Below are 25410 nucleotides of genomic sequence, written 5' to 3'. Positions count from 1 at the left end.
CCAATTTTTCTTACATTTCGCCGTAAAAGGATAGGAATGATATTGCTTCAAGGAACCTGCTCAATTTTGTTATTTCCAGAATTGAATCCGTTTTTGGACGAAACAGATTATTGCTTGAAAGCTAAAATGAGAAAAAATGTAACTTCCATTCCATTAATTTAATCAAGGTTAAGGATATGCGATGGAAGCACCGTTTACTGTTATACTATAAATGTATTAAATCATATAGCTTGAATAATCTACTTTAAGCAAATTATTTAATAATTTTAAGCAAATAAGGGTGTAAAAATAAACTCGATCGAAATACGCCTAATGTATACCCTAAAATATATCTAGAATAAACTTTGGAGTCGATCAATAAAAAATACATTTTCAAACAATTTCGAGTAGGACGGAAAGTTAACTTGTGTTTGAAATAGCAGTCCTTGTAGGGTTGCCAGACTTTGAAATTAAAAGATACTACAACTTTGTCTGAAAAAATTCTACATATTTTTTAGCGCCATCTACAGTAGTAATTTGGAAGTCTAAATAATATTAAAAGAATAAAATACAATTAAATGGATAATAATACTATTAAAATGATAAAATAATTGGATATATTACTCAGAATAAAATAATTTTAAAATAGAAAAACAATTGTCTTTTCTTTGTGCACTTATACTTCAGGTAAACGAGGAGCAAGAAAGATTTAAATCAGCAACTCTGTTGAATAAGAATTTTGTGTATCATAAATGCCTCTTGTGTACCATGAACGATTTATTAAAAATTTGTAGAAAATCGAATTTAAATGAAAAAGAATTCCATAATTTACTTCATATTCTACACAGGGAAAAAAGTAAAATCTATTTTAACAATGTTTAAGTTGCGCAAAAGCAAGTTGTATTCTATTATAATCTTCAAAAAAGGAATAAATTAACTTTTAAAATTGTACTGCATTAATTTTTTTAGAAAGTAGTGACTATTTATTATTTTTTCAATCTAATAACCCTATCCCTTTATCTTACGTAAAACTTATTTCAATATTGCGAGAAATAATTTAATATGAATAATCCCAAGGAATCTACGAAATGAATAATACCAAGAAACTGAATCGAAAAGATAAAAGCTTCATTGATTTAAAAAATAATAGATTATAATAAAAGTAGACATGTTTTAAACGTTCAATAATTAACGTCACAAGTCATTCACGCCTGGCGAGTCTTGAGAATGGGCTCCTATTTTTTGAATGCTCGAATCATGCCGATTTTTAGTTGCTTTTTCATATTTTTTGAAGCTAATGGAGTTTTAATCATTAGTTACGCTGTTTTATATATAGGTCTTGATTATTATTTTGATAAGGATTTTATGCTCGTAAAAGTAAACATGTGCATTTTAATATTTTAGCAGAATACATGTGGTCTTTAAAAAAAATTTAAAAGAACTGTAGCATCAATATTGTACCTATAAAATTACCTTTAGCTGTAAAATTAAAATATTTAAGATTAAATATTTTCAGTTAATGAAATTAAGTATTTTATCTTTTAAGTTATTGTATCAAATATAATGTAAGAAAGCAAAGAAATCATCAGAAGGTATTTGGTGATAAATGTAGCTTATCGTAATTGAAGTGCATGTTGGGTGACATTTCATGGTTAATTTGGGGAAATAAGTTTCAGAATGTATCGAAACATCAGGATGCTATTTTCACATTGTCCTTATCCGAAGAAAACCATGTAACCTAAATATATGGCAGAAAGAAGAGATTTTTTAAAAAATGAATCATACAATATGCCACATATTATTTCAATATGTTATTCTTAAACAAAGCATATTTCAAAGTTTTTAAAATGCCACTGAACGTTCAGTAATTCTTTCAGTTGTGGAAAAAAAAGAAATATCGTAAATTAAACCCCATTTAATTCTTTATTTAGTTACTAAAAATATACTTTTACTCAGGTTCGGTTTACTTCGGTAAAATATGTTCCAGAAACAAAATATTTAAAATCTATCGTCCTACATAGTTCGATATATCTCTATATATATACCCTTTATCTATAAATAGAATGTCAGCCGACAACATTGGTGCAGGGAAATTACTAAAAGGAAGTTAGCGTAATTTTTCTGTCGCACTGTAATGTTTAATACCATTATTTACTCTTTACTAATATTATATACTTTTACAATGCGCATGCGCAATTTTAACTTATTTTATTTATTCACAATTAAAAAACTTCCCGATTGTATTAAAATATCGAATTATTTATATTTAGTTTGTTCGCACGAAAAAAAGAATAAATCGTGAGTACTGTATTCTTGATCGTAATATTTATTTTTCATATTTTTTAAGCAATTTTGATCATAAAAAAAATCTTCTTTAAATTTTTTAATAGCTTAAAACAGCATCTTCATTGCATGGAGAGTAAAATTTTCTATAGCAATTTACCGGAAAACCCGGGAAATTTTTAAACAGCTACAGGCCCTCACCCGAGTTAAAAGCGCGGATTTCCATTTAACTCTGAAGGGGCATAAATATACTCATTTGGCATTCTAAAGCTGCTCTTCCGGATGTGACGTCAGAACAGAGCATGCGCACTTTAATGTCTTTGCTTTTTTTCCTTGTTCTCCTCTCTATCGCTGGCTCGCTGCCAGTGGATTAGGAACCAATTTCTGGTGTTTCAGCTGATCGATTATATTTGTTCTCTGAATGAAGTAATCAAGAAAGACCGAGTAATTTCTGCGTTTAGTGAAAAGTTTTAGCGCCGATCTGTGCTAGACACTGAACCTTTAGATTCATTTCGTATTCTTTAATTTCAAAATGTTTCACTCTTTTCAACTTAAAGCAAATATTAGTTTGATTATTTGTTCAAGTAAATGAAGGTTCTACGTATAAAGTATATAATATAGGTCTATAAAGTACAGAATTTTTTATTTTACTCCTTTTGTTCTTTAATTTCAAGATGTTTCAATCTTTTCTATTTAAGCAATTATTAATTTGATTATTTATTCAGGTAAATGATTATTCTACGGAAAAAATATATAATATAGGTCATAGATCTATGTGGAAAGTATATTTTTTGATCTACTCCTTTTTATTAATTCTCAGATGGAGTCTCCTAAGATTACAAACACCAATTCATCTGATACGGCAGTCATGTAAGTATATTTATTGTGTTACATTAATTTTTTTCATTATTTTAATTCTAAGCAATGCGCCTAATCGTCTTTATTTATTTCAGGAAGATCAAACGCAAGATTAAAAACCATGATAGATGTGCTTACTGTAAGGCAGTCAGATCAGCAAATCCACAATTGAAATTTTTTCGTTTCCCCCAAAATGCTGCAATGTAAGTATCAGAATGTATAAAATTATTATAACATCTATATTAAAATACATTGAGCCGCTTAATCTATACGTAGAATAATTTTTAAACTTCTTTAAAGCAGTTTTTGGCAAGTTAAGCTTGGAATTTAATTCCAGAAATTCCTTACTGGGTGCGAAATTAAAATCAAGTAATGATGTGTATGCATGTCGAATGCAGAGCAAGCGCATAATTGCCAATATTTAAAGTGGTAGTGAAATTGGGGCTTCCTATTTATTACTCGAATTTCTAAATTTAATTTAAAGTTATTTTGATCACATCTCTACTACAAGTAGATAAATATTTATATAGGTGCATGATAATTATATGTTGTTATTTTTGAACCCTTAACATAATTGAAATGATATTTCTGCTTGTTATTGAGATTCAATTTTCATTTTACTACCACTGGACAAAATCCTCCTCCAGAAGATTAAAGGTTGGCAGTAAGTATACTAATGTTTGATGTATACTTGTTAACTTTATGAAAAACTTTCCAATATGTTTCCTTTGTGTGTGTATATATTACACACAAACAATGAGGAAGAATAAAATAAAATAGATTGACTTAAAATGGGAAAACGTAAAGGTCTTCATCAGGACATATCAATTACGATAAATGCGATATTTCTGAATAAAGAATAATTATCCTGAGATAAAAATTACTTTTCATAATGTGTCTATATCGCCAAAAAAATAAATATGCAGTTGCAGATAAGTTTGAGATAAAAGAAAGCATAAAATAAACTTACCGAAGTGGGGCAAAAGTAAAAAATGTCATAAAGATAGATATAGTAATTTAACCTTTAACAAAATTCGCTAAGAAGTAAAGAATAAAAACAGTGCTTATAGCTTAAATAGTACAAAATTTAAAAAAAAATATTTGGTGAAAAAAAATATGAAACGAATTAGATATCAGTGCTGCCGTCTATGAGAAAAATCTAGTTATTAAAATTTATTTGAAAACATAATTTTGAACCCAATCCAGAAGACAAGGGAACTCATTGATCAAGTATTGGGAGAAGTTTGCCCTAGTGGAGGACTTTTTGGTGAAACTAACCCGTATTTACGTTACACGGGGAAGAAAACCACGAAAACCTCCCATGCTTAGCATGACAATAAGGGGACTCAAACCCATGATCCGTCTACCACTGAGGATATTTTATGTCAGCACTGTGGTCCGTGCAAGCTAGTTGTAGAATTCGTACCGACCAGCTATCAATGGGATTTGAACCCGGTTCACCTCTTTGGAAGGCGAACGCTTTATCCCTTCTTCCGATTATCTTAATGTTTTTTTTTTATTTCTGAGAAAAAGATTAAATAAGATAATAATTTAGTTTTTAAATATTAGAAAATATGTTACGCATATTTCAGCATGACAATAATAATTTTTCGTTTCTCTAAGGAGCAAAAAATGGATAAAAGCTACCAAGCTTACATCTCTGTTTAACATTCCATGTGAGAAGTTAGCTCTAAGATATAGATTATGTTCAAAACATTTTAAAGATGATGACTATGCCACAACTAAATTCCATAAACTTCATCCAACTGCAGTGCCTTCATTACTCCAAGATGGTAAGAAATATTCTGTATTTTTTTTCGCTTCCTTTTTTATAATTGTTATTTCTTTTCTCTTCCCCATCAAATACATACGAAAAAAGAAAACTGGATATTTATGTTCAACTAATTATTCTTTTATAACAAATATTTTAAACTATAAAATGCTAGTTAATTTTGAGGTATATGTTACAGCTAATGTACCGACTTTTAAGCAGTTGAAATTTAATGTTAGTTGAGCCATTTTTTGTTAATTTCTTGCATTTTTTTTTTTTCAAACTTCCAATTTGTTCGAAAGTTATTATTATAATTTTAACTGCTTTTTTCGTGAATTTTTCCCACTTTAAATATTGTTTATTTTTAATTTTTTTTGAAAAAATATTTTTTTAGTTCGAAAGACATAAACCGTAATGTTTATATTGAAATTTTTAGACATAAAAAAATTTATCGCATGTCAAATAAAACCGTTCCCTATTTTTCATTATAAACACTTTCCCTGTTTTTGTTGTTGTTATTATTGGTCTTGTTAATGAGTAAAATTTCTGCCCACGTATTTCTTTTCATTGAGTCTCACAATCTTAGCCTATTTATTTTTTTAAGTATAGATGATGATTTTTCAAACCCAGGTAATCCTTCATTTTGTAACAATCAACATACTGACAAAATGTTCTTACAATGTTCTACTATTGTACATTTTGTTGATAAAATGCTTTTTTTGTTGTTGTTATTATTGGTCTCGTTAATGAGTGAAATTACTTCCCACTTATTTCTTTTCCTTGAGTCCCACAATCTGTGTATTCCTTAGCCTATTTATTTTTTTAAGTACAGATGATAATTTTTCAAACCCAGGTAATCCTTCATTTTGTAACAATCAACATACTGACAAAATGTTCTTACAATGTTCTACAATTGTATATTTTGTTGATAAAATGTTTTTTTGTTTGTTTGTTATTATTGGTCTCGTTAATGAGTAAAATTACTTCCCGCGTATTTCTTTTCCTTGAGTCCCACAAACTGTGTATTCCTTAGCCTTTTTATTTTTTTAAGTACAGATGATAATTTTTCAAACTTAGGTAATCCTTCATTTTGTAACAATTAACATACTGACAAAATGTTCTACAATTGTATATTTTGTTGTTAAAATGTTTTTTTTCTTTTTTTCGTTTCTGTGGAAAATATTGCCTTTTCAGGAAACTCTGTTGCATCACAGTTTTTTTGTAATTTTAATGCATTCAGTTCAGATTAGCTTAATAACACCGAGAAAACATCTTATTGCTACTTTCAAAAAGCTATACCGTCACTTTCATCTCCAGCTGCTGAAACGGGAAGTCACGTGATTTTTAGGAACTGACGTCACTCGAGCCTATCTGCCGTTTGTTTACAATCGCCTTGCTCTTAATCTTCTTTCAAAAGTATTTCAGACTATAGATTAACATGCCATTGCCAAGATATAGATACTGTGTAGTGCCTATGTGCACAAATACAACGACAACAGCTCCTGAATTAACATTTTTCGATGTGCCTAGAAAAGATGTTGAAAGAAAAAAATGGTGCCTTGCTATGAAACGGGATGATAAAAGAAACCCCGTTTTGTCTTCAACATCTGTCCGAAACGTTTGCGAAGATCATTTCGATGTAAGTATGTTTTACTTATTAACCTTTTCTAAAAGTGTTTGGAATGAATATTTTTAGTTTACTTAATAATTTCTTTTTTATTTATTTTAAATAAAATTTAAGTTATATTTGATTTTTTAACATGTTCTTCAAAAATATTACATTGCATGTTAATTTTTCAGTTACAGTTAATTTTTCATTAACAGTTAATTTTCTTAACAGTTATTTTTCATTAACGAATTTGAATTTTATTTTTATTACTTATCTTTGTTACTCCTGCTACGAAAATATTCTGTCAATTATTTCTAATGTATTCGTTAAAAAAAATTTTTCTGTTTATTTTATTCTTTTTTTAGTTAATTTCAGCTTTTATTACTTAAGAAAAACAATTATAGAAAATTAAATATTGTATCAATATGCACTATATAGTGATATATTTGTTGTACGTAGGAGACTATATAAAAGTTAGTTTAAGGTAAATTAGTTAATAATTTATGTTTTAATGATTTTTGCACATTATTATATGTTTTTGTAAAGTTACGTTTTTTTTAAATGAAAATTTAACTTAGTTATATTACACATAATAGCCTTCAAGGTATTATATCATCTACATATTATTTTTAAAAAATAATATTTTTAGATTTTAAGAAGGTCAGAAACTAAAATTGCTGACTTTTTTTTCAGCTTCAACTTGATACTGAAAATTATCTTCAGCATAAATTGCAAGGAACAAAACTTAGATTGAAAAAAGGAATTGTACCTCATATTTTTACTTGCCAGATAGATAAAACTTCTGCATCAGGTTTTACATTTATAATTATTTCGCATTGTTGCATACGTGCACTTTATTCTTGCACTTTGCAAATATTCATTCTATTTTTAAAACTGATTTTAAGATATGTTTATAAACAAATTGTTTTTACTAAAAGAATTTGTTAAATATTTTTGCAAAATTTGATGTAAATAATTAACCTAAATAGCAGTTTATTATTTTTTGGTTTTCTGCACTCACATCAGATTTTATAACTGTCCTTGAACAGCCGACCCAATTTTGAGTTTATGACTACCTATGTCCATCTCTGTAGCTTTGTAATTTTGAACCCAATTCAGATGACAAGGGAACTCCTGGATCAAGTATTGAGAGAAAATTGCCTTCGTAGAGGACTTTTTATTGGAACTAACCCTCATTTGCGTTACATGGGAAGGAGAACCACGAAAATCTCTCCCGGTTAGCCTGACGGCAAGAGGACTCTAACTCACGATCCGTCTACCACTGATGATATTTTACGACAGCATTGAGGTCGGTGCGAGCCAGGTGCGGAATTCGTATTGACCAGCCGTTGCAAGGATTTGAACCCGGTTCACCTCAGTGAAAGGCGAACATTAAATGCCTTGAGCAACCACGTCTTACTTATACTGCCAGGATCATAATACCAATACACAAAGCAAAGTGTTATTTTTGGTAATAATACACCTCCTGCTCGCAACGCTCACCAACCTCATTCGCCATTGTTTTTTTCGTTCTAAAACAATTACAAATATTTTTTTTTGACATGAAAGCATTTTGTCAATGACATATATAAATATTGTAGGTAATTTTATATGTGAAACATTTTGTTGATATTATGTTAATCGCAACGAAATGAATGATTACCTGGTTTTAAAAAATAATCAATCAATCAACTGTATTTTAAAAAAATCTATCAAAAGAATACAAATTAAATGTGACTCAGTAATAAATGAATGACAAGTAATTTTACTCGTTAACAAGACTAATAGCATTATAACAGTTCAATTTGGTAAGTTTTTTTGAATTTTTTTTAAAATTTTATCTTTGTTTAATCTTTTATATTTGTTAAAAGTAATAATAAATGTCAATAATAAATGTTAAGATTTACACTTGAAGAAATCTAATCTCTCACTGTCTTATATTTTAGTATATTTATAAATTTTTTTTCGCCTGTTACTTTCGACATCAAGCGCGAGTTTATAAAATAAAAAATTCTTGAGAGAGATAAATTATTCTCCAACAATAGATAAGCAGTCATTTTTAAAGCAAATGGAAAAAAAAAACACTACAACGACGCTTAAAATTGCAATAATTGTCGAACAAATTATAATTTAAAAAAAAAAAAACTCCTGTTAAGTTCATAAAAAAATATGGTTCTTTTAGCGCGTTAAATTGCTATACAATTCTTTTGCTGCATTTCAACGGGCTGCAGATCGACTAACCCGATTTTCTTATTATTAGCCTAACAGTTAATAATTTTCGAACAAATAAATGAATTTTAATTTTATTACATCCTATACTCCTTGTACATTTGTCTAAAACACCATCGTAATTTAAAGTGTGTAAGTCTTATAATTTCCGGGCAGCAAAACAAAATGTAACGTAAATTTGAACTCCCAAAATAACGCCATTTACGATTTTTTTAATATAAAGAGATGTCCACAGTGTGTGTTTAAGAAAATGTACACAGCAAAAAATGTCCCAATGCTTTGGCTGTATCCATTTTTTTTTTAAACATGCATTTTAACCTACGTCCTGAATTGATGGTAAGAATGTAACAAATACATTCCTCCACTATTCGATATTAGTCCTTTTGCCGAATATTCGGTTAGCTCAATAATTGGCCAAATATTCGGCCGATTATTCGGCAAAGTATTTTTCGTCTAAGTGACATATTTTACTATACATTATTAGAAATTGTTTTTACACATATTTGTTACGTTCTAAAACTTGTTAATTTATGTTTAAATGGAGAAGCGAAGTTTGAAGAATTGAAACTAGATTACTTTATGCTAAACCATGACTTTTGTATTAGTGATTTTTTTTTTTTTTAAATTTTATTCAGGCAAGTCAACTTTGTAGCTTTTTCAACACTTAATGTTTCAAAAATTGAGAACTTTTTTGTTATTTGTTTCTTTTTGCTAGTTTTTCGGTATTAAACTATAGTGCAGCATTTTAACGGAGCGTTTCTGATAGCGTATTTTTTTGTTCTTACTTTTTACTGTGCGGTAAGACAGATAACCGGTAACATAGAAAACTGAGATTTTTAACGTTAAAATTATATTTCAGAGCTAAGAACAAATTTTTTTTTCTGTTTCTCGTTAGATTTTTTATGAATGTTTCTTTTTATCAGCGTTTTTTTTTTTATTGTGAAAACACTTTTTAAAGATCGTATCTAATGAACGTTATTTTTTTATGGTCACTTATTTTTCCCAAAAATTCAACAATGTGAAATAGTTAAATTGAGATTTTCAGCGTTAACTCTTTCTTTTAAAAATTAAGAAATGTTTTTTTTTATTTTTAAGTTTCTATCTAGCTTTTTCTTTTTTAAAAAAGTTTTGTTTTTATTAGAACTTCTATTATGACGCGGTAATTAAGAAGGTTTTCATTAGACTTGAAACTATATTTTTTTCTTAAAAATACTGGAAATGTTTTGCTTTAAAATTTTCTCTCAAAAATTGAGACCAATTTTTATTTTTTCTATTTTGCTTTTCTACATAATCTATTTTTTTTCTATGTTTTTTTTTTCTTATCGGCCTAATTTATGATAACGCTGCATTTTTAAAAGCGTTTCTGATAGTCAATATCAATTTTAACGTTTTTTTTAATAAAACATTACGCTTGTTTGTAAAAAAATTTAGGAATCAGCTGCTTTTGCTGATATTGATTAGAGATCCTTGATTAGTTGCTGTACTTTTGTCAATCTCTCTTTTGGCTTCTGTAAACTCAGCGTCTCTTATTTTGGTAAGAATGATTGAGCGGTCTTCTATTTAAATACTATTGCTTCAATGAAGAACCATTGGTGTACGCACAGTCAGTCATGATTGGTAGCTTAGAGGAATTCCTTAAAATTTTAAAATATTTAAAACTATTCGTATTTTATGGAAAATAATAAATTTAAGAAGAGCATTTAAAAAAAATCAAGCACTTGCCTTGGAAAAACTAAACATACTAGTTATGTTTTAAGCCTCAACGCTCGTAATAAACAACTTATTCAAGTTGGAATGGTAAAACGTGACAAAGTTTGATGATCAATAACAGTATTTATTGAATGAAATATACTGCTTGTTTTGTCGTTAAATATAAACATTACAGTTGTAGACTACTACTGAACATTAGCATCGAAGTTATTTAAACAACAGTATTGTAGTGATTTAAACTCGATGGAATTTGGAACGAACCCACAGTCATTTACCACTGCTTTTGTCTTTCTACCAGACTCATCTCTTTTTTTCTCTGACAAGCAGATTTTCATGACAAGATTTAAAGATGTTGTCGCCTTAACCCCTTCCTTCTCGCTCCCGTGAAAATGACAGGGTGAGGTTTCGCCCTCTATTTCTCGCTCCCGTGAAATTTTCGGGCTGGAGTGTTCAGTAGAAACGAGCCAATAAAAATAATTAACTTCTTTTTCCCGGAAAACATTTTATTTCTCATTTTACACACCAGATGGCAGTACCAGGATATTCTTAAGGTAATTGTAGATAGTTTGTTTTAAACTAGATGTCAGCACTAATCAAATACGCGTATTAGGCAAAATAGGCACTTTTACGACCGTTTTCTTTAAAATTAACCGATAGTTAAGGGGTTAAAATATAACTTTCAGTCAACAATTTCTTTTTTTTCGAAGGCTCTGTAGTCGCATGAAATGATGCTTATTTTGCGAATAATATGCTATTTTCATGACTGTTCTGAGTTTGCAACAGTTACTTATGACTTTTAGATCAAGTTAAGCTTAGCTTTAGCCAGCGCCTTCTATGTTTATTCTGAAAATGACGCAAAACGTCAGTAGAGAACAGCCATAGTTTTTTGAGAAATTGAAAAGCATCTGTGGTCTAATTTTTTAATATTGAAAATTTACTGTAATGCGGCACTATCTAGGTTCATGCAAATTTGCATAAAAATGGGAATAAGCATTGATTTTAGTAATTTTCATCTAGATGGAAAAGTATCGCCTTGGCGATTTTAAAAAAAAATAATAATAATAACTTTTAGAATATATTTCTTATTTGTTCGTTCTATGGCCCAGTTAATTCTTTACAGCAAGATGGCTTATACAGCATAAAATTTTAGTTTTGTTGCAAGCGTAACGCATTTAAATTGTGGCTTTTTTATTTTCCTTGGCGAAAGATGTTACCATGTTAACAATTTTCCTAACCCATAAAATATTTCCAATAACCTTATCCCTATTGGTGCCATAAATAATTTCAGCAAAATGCAGCATTACTAATAATTTGGTTTTTAATAATAATATTAGAAAAGTAATTAAAATGGGGTGATTTTGCAATTGCGATGCATTTTAAAAATTGATTTAAAAATTTTTCTCAAATTTATTCACAAATAAACCTTCATTTAGGCCCTGTCAGAATGAAGTTGAGAAAGTCGAAATATTTATCGTTGGAAGAGAATTCTCCAATTTCCTGCACCTTATTGCCTAGAAGAAAGGCAAAAGATATCAACAGGTAACATTTTGAAGTATTTTATCTATGAATGCTGTTTTCAATTGATAATTCTATTTCATAATTATGCTAATGTCTCCTTAACAGAGATGGTAATCTTGTGAGCCTGGACTTTGAAACTTAATTAATGAATAGTCTGTCTCATGGAATAGAGAGGTTAAAAGAACTTAGATTATTTCTTATAAGTTATTTGAGAATAAGATTTCACTAACAGAGGTTGCTTCTGTTCTCTGCGCTTACATTTGTTTATTTACTGGTTTATCTCTAATTTATATTTTTACTGGATAGGAAGCAAGATTCCTATTGACTTTACTGTAATAAAGCAAGAAATATTACTTTTAAAAATATTTTACCCCGATGATAACGACTAACTTTTAACGATTCATTTTATCAGGTGGGTCATCATGGCTTTCAAGAAGTTAAATCTTGCATTATGTTGAAAAGTTTTTCTCCGGTTAAGTTTTTTAATTTTCTCTTTTCTAAGTTAACCGCTAGAGGTGCTATAATCACCATTGAACTAATCAGGAAACAGTTTCCAATGACGTAACTAAAATTACTTTTAAAAATATTTTACTTCGATGATAACGACTAACTTTTAACGATTCATTTTATCAGGTGGGTCATCATGGCTTACAAGAAGTTAAATCTTGCATTATGTTGAAAAGTTTTTCTCCGGTTAAGTTTTTTAATTTTCTCTTTTCCACGTTAGCCGCTCGAGGTGCTATAATCACCATTGAACTAATCAGGAAACAGTTTCCAATGACATAACTAAAATTACTTTTAAAAATATTTTACCTCGATGATAACGACTAACTTTTAACGATTCATTTTATCAGGTGGGTCATCATGGTTTTCAAGAAGTTAAATCTTGCATTATGTTGAAAAGTTTTTCTCCGGTTAAGTTTTTTAATTTTCTCTTTTCCAAGTTAACCGCTAGAGGTGCTATAATCACCATTGAACTAATCAGGAAACAGTATCCAATGACGTAACTAAAATTACTTTTAAAAATATTTTACCCCGATGATAACGACTATTTTACCCAATGACATTATATAATTCTTAACAATCATAAAATAAGTTTACCATGCAATGCATTCTGGGTTATTATGTATGGTATAGGAATTTAAGCTCTCACACAAATCGTCGGAAGCATCCTTGATTTTACCTATATTCTTATGTTTAGGTTCTATATATGTTAAACTTAGACTTAAAGGTTGGGTAGCTCCAAAGAGCAGAGCACATCGACCTGAGGTCTATTGTACCCAAACCCTAAATCATGATAACAACAAAGCTTTATAGCTGAAATGAAGTTCAGCAAACACCTGACAGGAACGTCTTGCAGTTCCCAGGCCTTAATGCAATGTTCCCCTAAATGCTCAAATCTTTGAGCAGAATAGACCTCACAATCACAAAGTATATGTCGTGAAGTTTCCTCCTCAATATGACAACCTCGACAAAGAGAATCAGATTCAATACCCGTTATGTATAGGTGTCTCCTGAGGGTGCAGTGTCCAGTGAGAAGACCAATGATCTTCCTCAAACAGTTCCTGTTTAGCATAAGGAGCTCTTTTTGACGTACACTACGACCGTCACGATTCAGCTCTTTAGCTTGTCTGACCATCCGAGTTGCGCCATTGCTCATAAGCAAATTTGCCATCGAGCTTAATATAGATGCCGTGAATGATGTGGGAGAGATTCCCAAGCCTGGTTCAGGGCCCCAGCAAATCGCACTGGAACCAGCCCGTGCTACTTCGTCAGCCAGCTCATTTCCAAGAATGGCCATATGTCCAGGTACCCAATGTAGGTATAACTTGTTATGAGTAGAAAGGTCACAGAGGACTGAGAAGCACTCCCCACAAGTGAAGAGGTTAATTTACACCTTGATAGTGATAGGAGAGCAGCCTTACTGTCAAAACAGATGTGTATAGGCATATTTAGATATCCTCTGTCTAAGCATATCCTGCAGCACAAGATAATAGCATAGATCCAACATGAAAAACAGTGGCATAACTATCTAGAGGAAAGTGAAGTTTGGTACTTCACTTTCATCATTATAGCAGTAAATTCTAGCCCCTGATTTAAGATCAAACCTTGAAACATCGGCTTACCATACTAGACATTTGCCTTTAACCCACAGAGAAGATTTAAGCCATTCTTCTCTAGTAGGAAAATGAATCTTGAAGAGCTTATGAAAAGCATATCTTAGTATATAGACGTATAATCACTAGGTATGATAAAAGAGGGGATATCCGACACCTGCGAAACAAGGTGGCCTCATGACAAGTGCTTGGAATATTCCTTCCATTAGCCAAGGTACACAAGACGCTTAATATTAGTTTGAACTTCAACTTCAATGCGTAGATTCAACGGGAGAAGCCTAAGTAAGCTCTCAAGAGCAGCTGTAGGAATGGTCCTGAGAAAGCCTGACAAGGCTACGCAGACCATTTTTGTAGTCTATTAAGACTAGACATAATAGAGTTCATCCTAGTCCTAGCCCACCATACAATAGCGCCATATGTAATAATAAGACTAATAATTATTGAGTACATCCAGTAAACTATCTTGGATAATCCCCAGGTTTTACCAATAGCATTTATGCAAGACCAGAAAATCTTCTTGTCCCTGCGGATACAATATTCTAGATGATAACACCAGTTTAGTTTGGAGTCATAATAAACCTCGAGAAATTTGACTTTCTCAGTGATTTCCAACCTATAGTCTAGGTAATACACATCACCTAGATTAAAACGCCTTTTTGTGGTGAAGGCCACAAGACTTATCTTGGAAGAGTTAATAGATAAGCCAGAATCAGAGCACAATCTAACTACTTCTAGAAGTGCAATATTCATGATTTCAGAGACTGTTTTGTCACACTTGCCTCTGACAACAATGACACCATCATCAGCATACCTAACATAGGGAATGCCAAGATTAGTTTACCGAACTAACAAAGAGTCCATAACCATACACCATAGGATGGGGAACAAAACCCCTCCCTGAGGTAGCATGAACTCTCATGCTTGTGCCCAGTAATGAGGAACAAACATATTTGGAGGACAGCAAATTAGCTATTCGCCTGGTGATGGCCGAATTGATACCTCTGGTTTTAAGTGCATTGATGATAGTCTTAACAGGAACTTTGTCAAAAGCACCTTCGTTATCAATAAATACAGCCAGAGTAATCTATTTATCTGAGAGCGTTTTCTCAAGCATGAAGGAGAGCTCATATAGAGCAGAGTTTGTTAACTTTCCAGGTTGATAAACATGCTGTGAGGAGGGCCAAGTCTCTAGAATAGCTGTCAATAAACTTTTGAATGGCTTTCTTTCAACAGACAGGAGATGAGGCTAATTGGTTTAAATGATTTAGCCTCAAAGTAATTTTCATTACCAAGTTTTGGGATGAAAATTACCCTGGTATTTCTCCAAGAGTGAGGTATACACCCAAAGGCTATAGAGGCTCAAAAAATCCTTCATAGAATAGGGGCTTATATGCAAAAACCCCTTAATAAGCATTATAGGCATGATGTCATCCATACCTGGTGACTTAAAGGGCTTAAAAAATTTAATAGCCCATACGATTTTTTCATAGGTGATTACCATCTTGGCAGCCTCCCAGTCATTTTAACTGCAAGTAGTTGTTGGATTATTGTATAGATATTCATTCTCTACAGGATGAGATTCAGGGAAGTGGGCTTTAAGTAAGTACCAAGAGCCTCTTCCCCTGACTTACTATATTTTCCGTTCGTAAGACGTATAGCATTAAGGTTGCAACTATAATCTTTTGTAAGGATTTTTGCAACCTTGCGGTGGCAGAAATTGTAAAATTGTATTAATACTATCGCAGAAAGTCTGCCAAGAGCGACGTTTAGCAGCTCTAAAAGCCTTATTACAGATAGTTAGAGCGTTTCGGTAGGACTGCCAATCCCCAGTTTTCTTTGCCTTGTTAAAGAGCTTCCTACATTTCTTACGTAATTTACTAAACTCAGCACCTTCCAAGGAACACGTCTTGGAACATGCTGTCAAGGAACCTGCCTTGGGAGCTAGTGAAAGTAACATTACAAGAAATATGATATGAATCGAGTATGATCTGTTGCACTTGGTCAGCAGTCCACTCCACATCCTTATAATTACCAGAGAGGTTTCCCATTTTCCTCCCCAGTGCTTTCCTGAAGGAACCTCAATCAGCTGTTCTGGGGATCCTCCTTGACCATCAGTCCAGTGAGGCCTTTAATAGAAAAGGTAATTAGTTGGTGGTCTGAAACAGTAACTGCATCAGATACCTTCCAATCAGTAATGTAATATACAGAAACGGTATTACATAAATTAAGGTCATGATTTCCATTCTGTTACACCTACAAAAGATGGGTTCATTGCCTTTATTAAGGACGTAAGTTATAAAATAAAATATGCTTCATTAATACATCCCCCCGCTGGTTTCTATCACTGCTACCCACACTGTGTGGTGAGCATTTGCAGCACAGCCGAAGAAGAGTTTGCTGCTAGAACTACAGAGACCGATTATTGCTTTAGCAACATCAACCAGTGGGTCTTTCTCCTCATAAGGGAGATAGATAGAAACAATGACAAACTCAGAAACTATTTCTTTGTCATAGAATTTTAACTTAACAGCAACTAAATCCCCATGGAAAAAGTTGACAAGGTTCAGGACATTTTGATTAGACCTGGCCCAGGGAGCGTCGCAACGGGTATCAAGGAAAGTATTATAACCCTTGACGTTGAGGCCCATAATTCTACTCCTTCGGGTCCAAGACTCTTGTATAAGAGCAATATCTAATTCTCCACCATTCAGCCAAAAGGCTGGAGGCAGCAATGCAATGATGGAGATTAATTTGACCAACTTTGATTGTTTATGTGCCGTGATTGGTTAAAGAATAGGAAAACCAGAATGGCAACTACCTATCCTGGTTGGGTTTAAAGGAAAGATCTTCCTTCAACAGCTCTATGGCTTTGCCAAGCATAGATGCTGGTGAATCAGGTCGTAAAGTTATATTCGACCCATAGTCCAACCCCAACTCTGATAAATCAAGAGCTTTAATTGAACTTACCTTGGAATCAGGAGAATTGACCCTCCAGGGTTCCTCCTCCTGATCCATTTCCTCAGACACCTGGCGTTCAGGTACGACAGAGATGACATCCGATGTTGTTGAAGCCTCTGCTGCCCTTTTCTTATTAGGATCATGCATAATTTTGAAGATTCCACAATGTACACCAGTGAAAGCCCCATAATCGGCTCTCACTATGTCCTCAACATCTTCAGGATCGATCAACTTCGAAGATCCATCTAGAGGTGCCCGGTTCCGTAGCATTCTGCGAAACCTTCCAGCTCATTGATTTCAATCCTGGGTTGAGTCACTGAAGCCGTTTTAAGAAGGTGCCCAGATCAGAGAACCTTTCTTTGGTCTTGAAGGCTAAGGCAACTCATCAGCACTTAAAACTCTAAGTGGGATGTCACCCAAGGATTACCCACTCCACCGTGTAATCACTGCACTGGAGAATCAGAGCTCTTCTCAGTAGGTTGTTGCTGAAGATTTCGGGCATCTTTTCGCCAAGGGGAATGGCTTCAATCAGCTCTAAGATCCTCCTGAAAATATTATCAGAATCCCCCAGAGAAAGCTTGTCCGAAGGAAAGTCCTTCTTGACAATAGCAATATTGGTTGATCTGGTAACACGAGCAAAGGAAAACCCAGATTGGAGGCTCCTAATTGGGTCCCCCTCTCCAGTTTGGCTATCCCCACTAAAAGGGACCACTTGTCCGGATTAGGCTCTCCTCCCATTAGCAACATCCTCTCTGGGCTTCTTTCCAAGTCGGGTCGGCACACTGGGGGAGGGCGTTGCATCCGAAGGCTTAGGCCTCCTACGTCGCCACTTCTCTCAGCGGCTTTCAATTTTTTATTCGGTTTCTTTCTCTGGCTCTTGGATAGTCCAGCGGTGCCATGCATACTGCCCCCTGAGTGTTTCTGACCAAAACCAGAGACTCCAACAGAAGCAGGACCTGTGCTTTAGGATACCTTCTCACCAGCATTACTAGCAAGAAGCTGCAAAGCAACGGTATTGGCACTGGGATCACCCAGGGGCTTTCCATGTGCTACCGGAGACTGTAGTGAACTTTTCGAACTGTTGACATTAGTTTCTATCCGCCGAAAAAGTGATTCTAAAGAGAAAGTGGCTCGGAACCACTGAATATTTTGTGAACTTTTTCCATGGGTGAGTGATATTCAAAAAACATAAATAGTGAAACGCATTAGTTAAGGAGTCGTAAGCTGTACAGTGAACTTAAAAGGCGAATGTGAAGTAGATTTATCCGAAATTATCTATCCACACCCTAGGTTTAATATCACTGACTTAAACAATACGTTTTATTACAATACTGGTCATGGACTATTAATCAAAAAGAGTGTAGATGGTGGATGTTATGAATCTATTTACGATATAATCTTGGCTATAACAATATTGTTACCAAAAAATACTTTTTGGCTAACTTTATTTTATATCAAAAATACCGAACGATTAAAAATCAATGCTGTTCAAGGCAATACTGTATATCTCAAAAATTTAAGTCATAAAATATAATTTTTCTGAAATATTTCTTTAGGAAAAAATGTAAGTATATAAAAATTTTTGGAAAAGAAAAATTTCTAAAAACAGTAATTTTTAAAACGTTTTCTTAAAAAGATAATTATTTTTTTAGATATAAAATAAAAGTTATAATACAAGAAATGCACAATATTTTAGTTTTATTTTATTATTTTCTAAACACAAATCTTACGATGTATCTTTTCTTTACAAATTGAAATATCAGAAAATCTGTATACAATTGGCCTAAAATATGGTATATAGAATAGCATGGCCATCGTTTAAGTAAACCATAAATGAAATAGTAATACTCATTCGAGGTATGTGATAGAAACTCTTTGAAATTCTATTTCACAGTTGATTGAGGAGACGTGTTTATGCGGACATTTATCTGAAAATCAGTAATATACAATTCGCCTAAAATATATCTAGAATAGCGTGGACATCGTTTAAGTAAAACGTAAAGGTAATATAATATTTTCCACACACATTCGAGGTTTGTGATTGAAACGTGTTTGATAATTCGATGTAAAATTACACTCATTTGATTATTCGTGTTTGATTATTCGATGTAAAAAAATTCCAATTTATGCTTATTAAGTAATCTTGAACAATCTTTTTCTTTTATATCTGTCCTATCGTCTAATTGCAATAATTCAGGTTTCCGTTCCTTAAAAATTGATTCTAACGCTGCTGTGAAATTTCTACATGTTTGATCCTTAAAGGCAAACTTTGCAAAAACATCTATGAAAGCTAATAAACATTTATGGCAATTATAAAATTTAGAAAGAGACTGCGTATCAACTAAATCTATTCATGTGACCTATTATAACACGATTCCGTTGAAAGCTTTGTCTAACAGGCTTATGCAGTGTATATGAATCATTAAAATAGAACCGCTGTTTAATAGTATCTATATTTTCTTTACCATCAAAAGGAGGATGTAATGCATCAATGCCGCTGAAACTAGCTGGTTGTTTAGGATCTTTATAAAACACTTCCATGTTAACGAAACAAAGTTTGAAGTTTAACTGAAAAATACAACGTGTGTTTATTGTTTTGTTATAAAAATATATATAGAAATAAACAGAGTTATAAAGAAAATAATAAAATTTTTATTTATGTTTAGCTTGTGCAAAAGCCAATTCTAGCAATTTGAAGCATTTCTACAAGATCAATGGATTCTAGGAAATTATCGGTTTGCGCGTTGCGTTCATGGCGTGTTCTGTTTTACAGTATCATAAAATCTTTTAAGAATTTCATTAGATTTGATGTTCATAGCAATAGCTTGCATATTTCGGTCCGTAAGAGGTGTTTTAAAGTTTTCGATGATAGTTTCGTCCTCTTGAAGAGTTCACCCTGTCGAACCTGGCATCGTCGAACATCTTTTTAAAGTCATAAACACTAAGTCCAGCAAAAATTCAGAGAGTTAAAATGTTTTGTTCCATTGGGAATCATTTAGGGTTACACTCATCGTAAACGTGTTTCCATTTCGACAAGTACCAATTTTGTTGAATGTGGTTCTTCCAAATTCAGTCATCACAATATTTTGCCACTTATCCCTGTCTTAAACGCCTACACTTCTGTATTTCAGACCACATATAGTCACTGACAAGTTTATATAGTGTTCGTAAAGTGGGGGATCTTTTCTTTTCAGTCGATTTTTCTTTCAGAAATGAACTGTTTATTAAATTAATAAACTGGTAAGGTGTTAGAGTGGTTCCTTCTTCAGATGGATAAAACTTAGATCTATATTTCTCGTACCGTCTCCCGTTAACCAGAAGTCGATTGCTGTAAATAAAACTGAAACGAAAACATCTTTTCGACTGTCCTAAACATAGTAGATAGAATCTCGCTTTTGAGAAAAGAACCATGGTAATTCTATAATAGAATAAAACCTAATAGGTTATGAAGTATTAAACTTTAAATACAATTCATCAAAGAATGCTTAATCCATCAGCTTTTCTTTCAAGTTATTTTTTACTTCAAATTAAATACAGGTAAGACCAAAATTTATTTTGATAATTTGAGTGAGAGCTTCAGTTTTTATGCCATAGATAATAACCCAGAGTGCGTTGCGACGTTAACTTATTTCTGATTGTTAAAAATTATATGATGTTATTGAATACTCTTTCCTGATTGGTTCAATGGTGATCATAGCAATTCTAGCGGTAAACTTTGAAAACAGAAAATGAAGTACCTGTAGCGAGGAAAAACCTTTCCCCGAAATGTAGGATTCAACTTGATGTATCTCGTAAGCCATGATGATGGCTCACCTGATGAAGGGAATTATTGACAGGTTTATCCAAGTGATAAAATATTTTTAAAAGTAATATTTTCAGTTTTATTAAAGTGTAAAGTCAATTAAAAAAAAGAAATAAAATAATAATTAAAAAATATTATTAAAAAATATCATCTGTTTTAAAGTGTAAAGTCAATTTAAAAAAAAATAAAATAATAATAATAATTTAAAAAATATTATTAAAAATAATTAAATTTTTTATAAAAAGAACCAAAACGGTAAAATATTCTATTCCTCCAAATCAGAAAAAATACACTCTTTCTTTAAAATAGCTAAAAATTCAAAATCTTATCATATCTTCTCACATAGTTAGTAAATCCAGAGGAACCCCGATTAAGAGGGAAAAAATACACAAAATTAAGCACTCTGTTATAACTGACAATGCCACGAAAAGCCTTAAAGTCATTGAAAAGCCTTGTTTCCGGACTGTCAATTACTGCTGTTCAAAACAGTACAGAGTTAGCTACATGAAATATTGACTTGCAAGTTAATATGGCTTTTGTCATAACGGGTTGGGTAATAACATTTAATTAATACAAATTACATTGAAATTAGAAACTCCAATTATTCCCTTTCAGATTGGAAAATGCAAAAGATAATCAAGAGGAGGAGGCGGAAGGTTGGCAGAGAGTATTGAATAAACTAGAAGCAAAGTTTTCTGATGAAAAACAAGAAAGCGAAAACATAGAGATTCCAGATGGTGAAAGACTGGCAAATGGTATGATAAAGAAAGAGAGCATGGAAAATGAGACGGTTAAGAGCGTAGGCCTTGAAAATGTTATGAATGTGGGAGATTCAATAAGTTCAACAATGGAAAACGAAAAGTAAATATACTTCAATAAACATATTTCAATCTAGGGTTGCACTTTAAAAAGGGGCAATACACTTAGGAGTGGACAATTTTCAGAATGAACAATTTAAAAAAATCATTTACTAACGTGAAAACTAAACTTGATTTCTTGTACCAAATTTAAAAAATTAATTTCTAAGTAGTATCTTGTAGCGTTAAATGCGTATTTAAAAAAAATTTAAAACTTAAAATAAAAGTCTATGGTGCTATTTTTACAAAATGACACTAGTTGGAAATATGGAAATATTTATGTCCAAAAACCATAGGTTTCACAAAACAAATGTATAAAATTAAAACTATTTTCTAAACAACTCCTTACTAATGTTTAAAATTGTATTTACTTTTTCATTGAAAAAGTCGAGATCCAACAACCGTGACCGAAAAAAATTACAGATTAAATCTAAAGCGTGTTTGAAATGATTTTAAGAATGACTTTTGTAGAAACTATTTATGCTCAAAACTATAGGTATCCTTACATGGTACAAATGTAAAAAATTAGTTTCTGAAGTGCTTTTTGTTATAAAAATACTTAGTTATATTATAAAAAAATTCAATATTTAACTGCCATAAAAGGACAATATTAAACCTCAAATCAAAAACGTGTATGGCATTCAGTCATTCTTTTTATATTATGAATTTTTAGAAATTATTTATTCCCTAACAGTTTATAGGTTTTGCAGAGTATTAAATTAATTTCTAAATTGACTTTGTTATGTGAAAAATTTCAATTCGATTTTCTCCGGAAAATTCTCCAGATACGACAGTCATGTTTAGGAAAATTTAAGGTTCAATATTAAAGTATTTGGTGTCATTTTACAGTATGATTTTGACTTTTTTTTACCTAAAGAATAAAGGCTTTTCTCTGTAAATTTATAAAATGAATTTCTAAAGTGTTCTCTGTAATAAAAAAAATTACAATTATATCGAAAAATTCAATATTCATCTGCCATAATTAGAAAATATTAAAGCTCAAATCAAGAAAGTATATTACATCCATTTTATACGACTTTTGTTGAAACTATAGATCTCCCGACAGTTCAGGCTTTGCGGAGTACAATTCTGAAATTAATTTTTAAATTAGCTTTATTAATGTGTAAAATTTCAGTTACATTTTCATCGAGAAATTCACGATTCGACTAACATGACGAAAATCTAAAGCTCAAAATTAAAATTAAATTTGCAAAATTAATTTCTAAGCCACTTTTTCGAACACTAAACTGCTACCTACATTTTGACCCAGTAACCCAAATTTCTTAAGGTACAGCTAAAATAACAAAAGCATTACTACAAACTATATATGGCAATCATTATTTTAGAATATACTTCATAAATACTATTTGTCTTTAAATGTATACCGAGACATGTGATACATTAAACAAATGTCGCATAGTAAAATTGTACCAAACATTTTGTTTCGATTATACGCGAATGTCAGAAACAATCGAATGTCATAAAAAACCCAAAATTTGTAGCCATAGATGCTATGATTTCGGTTCTAAAAAGGTGTTTCACACTTTGAATTCAAGTGTTACTATAATGGCAGTGTAGTTAGCTAAATATCAAGTTTTTGCTCAAAATAAAAAAAAAACATTTAACGTCACAAGGAATAACATAAAAAAGGATTCTACAAGCTTGGATAATCTTAGGTAAGGGGTCAATGTTTGTGACTAGCTATTTTGGCTGTTTTTAAATCAGCAAAAATATGCTTACATTGTATTTGAAAGTGGTTTTATCAGATGCATTAAAAAACGATTCTGATTAGCTGTCCTGTTTTTATGAGGGGGGGGGGAGAGCTACGATTGTCAGGCGCAAATAGGCAGAAATTATTAGTGTACATCTGAATATTTTGTAGAAACGGTGATAATTAGTAAATGCAAAAGCAGGTAGTAGGCGTTTACCTTTATTAATACAACGTGAGATTGTTTTTTTTTAATTATTATTTTATTTTAGTTTATATATTAGATTTCGTATACGTGGCCATGATTGAAAACAATCGATAAATAAATATTAGCTTATTTAGGGCAACTAACTTTAAAAGGAAAAAAAAACCCAAAGAAATTAATAGTAAAATATTTCATTACTAACCTAAATTAGGAAAAAATAAATAGGTAATGTAACTGTAGCAACCGAGACTTATCAGTAGTTTGTATGCTCATTTTATAACATATAGATAGTTTTATCTGAATTTCGATTCAGATTTATTTTTAAATAGTAAAGTTAAAAAAAAAATAATAATAATATTCTGAATTATACATTATCTTCTAATACTACTAACATTCTGCCGAATTCTGTATTCCTACATTTGTATAGGTTAAAAGAAATATGTATGTTAATGTCTTCTTCTCATGATTGAATTGGAATGACGAATTTTTCAAAAATATTTCTTAAGTTATTAGACTAACGTGTATTTACAAAGCTACAGCACGGAAAAGCATCCCCCCCCTTTTTTTTTTATTTCTGCCCTTTAATTAACGCAAGAAACACTGAAATATCTATATTGCCCAAAAGCAGTCAAAATGACTGCATTGTGAAAAAATAACTAATGTATAAAGAAATTTATTTAAAATTAATTTTTAATAGTTTGATATTATTTTCAGTTATATAATAAGTTATTAGAAAATATTAACAATAAAAAAATTATATGTTAAACAAAAAGTCACAAAATTCTAAGGAAATTGTGTCATCATTGTTTTTCTAATAGAAATTAAAAAGCAGTCAAAATGACTTCCTTGGACAATCTAGTGTTAATAGCTTGAACTTAAAAAGTCATTCCTCTAGGTTGTTTGAAGAAAAGAAAAGATATTTATGGACGATAATCGGCTTAATATTTCAGTTAATAAGAAAAATCCTGCGTAAAAAAATCTGTACAAAACCTTTAAAAAATGTCCGTACTTTACAGGTTTCTTAAAGAATGATTAAGTTTTTTTTAAAGCATTAAAAAACTTAAGTGTTCCTACATCTGCCAATAAGACGATTTAAAGATTATATGTAAAGTTTTTAAAGCACATTTTAATTGCGTAAATTTTTATGCAGAAATATGATACCTTTATTTTTTACTTACCTGCAGTGATTTTACAGGTTTCATGAAGGATTTTGTAAGTTATCTGAAACCTTTATTTTTACCTGCAAAAACCTTTTTCTAAGCATTTTTTTTTCTTACTTACTCTGATACAATTAAATTAAATGTGCTCAATTTAGAGGCGTTTTCTTTCTTTCTTCCTTTTTTTTTCTAATTGTTTAAACTTTTAGAGTTTTTCTTCAGCATGATTTGGCATTTTTATCAATTCACATAAAGCCATAAAGAATAGTTTTTCATAGTTACTCAAATTATATTATTAAATATTTTACGATTTACAAAATGTGTTTCATTTTTAGAGCCAAAAATATAGTTCACACAGAAAGTTATTGGCTAGCTCATAAAGCTTAGTTAGCCACTCATTGCTTGTCCAATTTTGTGCATATTTTACATAATGTGCACTAAATTAGATAATCCGTAGGCAACAAATTTAGTATTTTTTAAAATTTATTTGGAAAAATTCCTACACTTTACCTTTTAAAATGCATCGCGATGAGGATTATCTTTTCACGAGCAGATTTACTACCACTTTTACTTTTGGAATGTGTCTGATTTTCGCCATTTCTCTTCCGCGATGAAGTTCAAACTAGTTTTCTTCCGCAGCTACTGTTTT

The 25410-nt window shown here is 31.3% G+C and overlaps 1 protein-coding gene and 1 long non-coding RNA gene across 5 annotated transcripts in view; one reads left to right on the top strand and one right to left on the bottom strand.

Annotated features, from left to right (window-relative positions):
• LOC139426230 (uncharacterized) lies at window positions 1-25372 on the bottom strand. The gene is made up of 3 exons (XR_011637455.1): window positions 25272-25372; window positions 16107-16200; window positions 1-121 (listed from the first exon to the last, which is right to left on the bottom strand). It is a non-coding gene; the product is annotated as an uncharacterized lncRNA (long non-coding RNA).
• The window catches only part of LOC107451716 (histone-lysine N-methyltransferase SETDB1-B), an 87066-nt gene continuing 64260 nt past the window's right edge, over window positions 2605-25410 (top strand). For 3 of the 4 annotated variants that reach the window (XM_016067895.4, XM_016067898.4, XM_016067894.3), the window contains exons 1-6: window positions 2605-2987; window positions 3083-3132; window positions 3216-3323; window positions 4744-4913; window positions 11873-11978; window positions 21450-21695. In XM_016067895.4, the coding sequence (XP_015923381.2) occupies window positions 3083-3132; window positions 3216-3323; window positions 4744-4913; window positions 11873-11978; window positions 21450-21695 (680 nt within the window). In that variant the 5' untranslated portion in view covers window positions 2605-2987. Of the gene's footprint in view, window positions 2988-3082; window positions 3133-3215; window positions 3324-4743; window positions 4914-6235; window positions 6531-7193; window positions 7312-11872; window positions 11979-21449; window positions 21696-25410 lie in introns of those variants that run through there. The other variant, XM_016067896.4, reaches the window with a different exon arrangement.

This window comes from Parasteatoda tepidariorum, chromosome 8, assembly GCF_043381705.1.
Source record: "Parasteatoda tepidariorum isolate YZ-2023 chromosome 8, CAS_Ptep_4.0, whole genome shotgun sequence".
In the NCBI taxonomy this organism is placed as follows: domain Eukaryota; kingdom Metazoa; phylum Arthropoda; class Arachnida; order Araneae; family Theridiidae; genus Parasteatoda; species Parasteatoda tepidariorum.
Note: the sequence above shows the minus strand (reverse complement) of the source record. Positions and strands in the feature narration are given on the sequence as shown.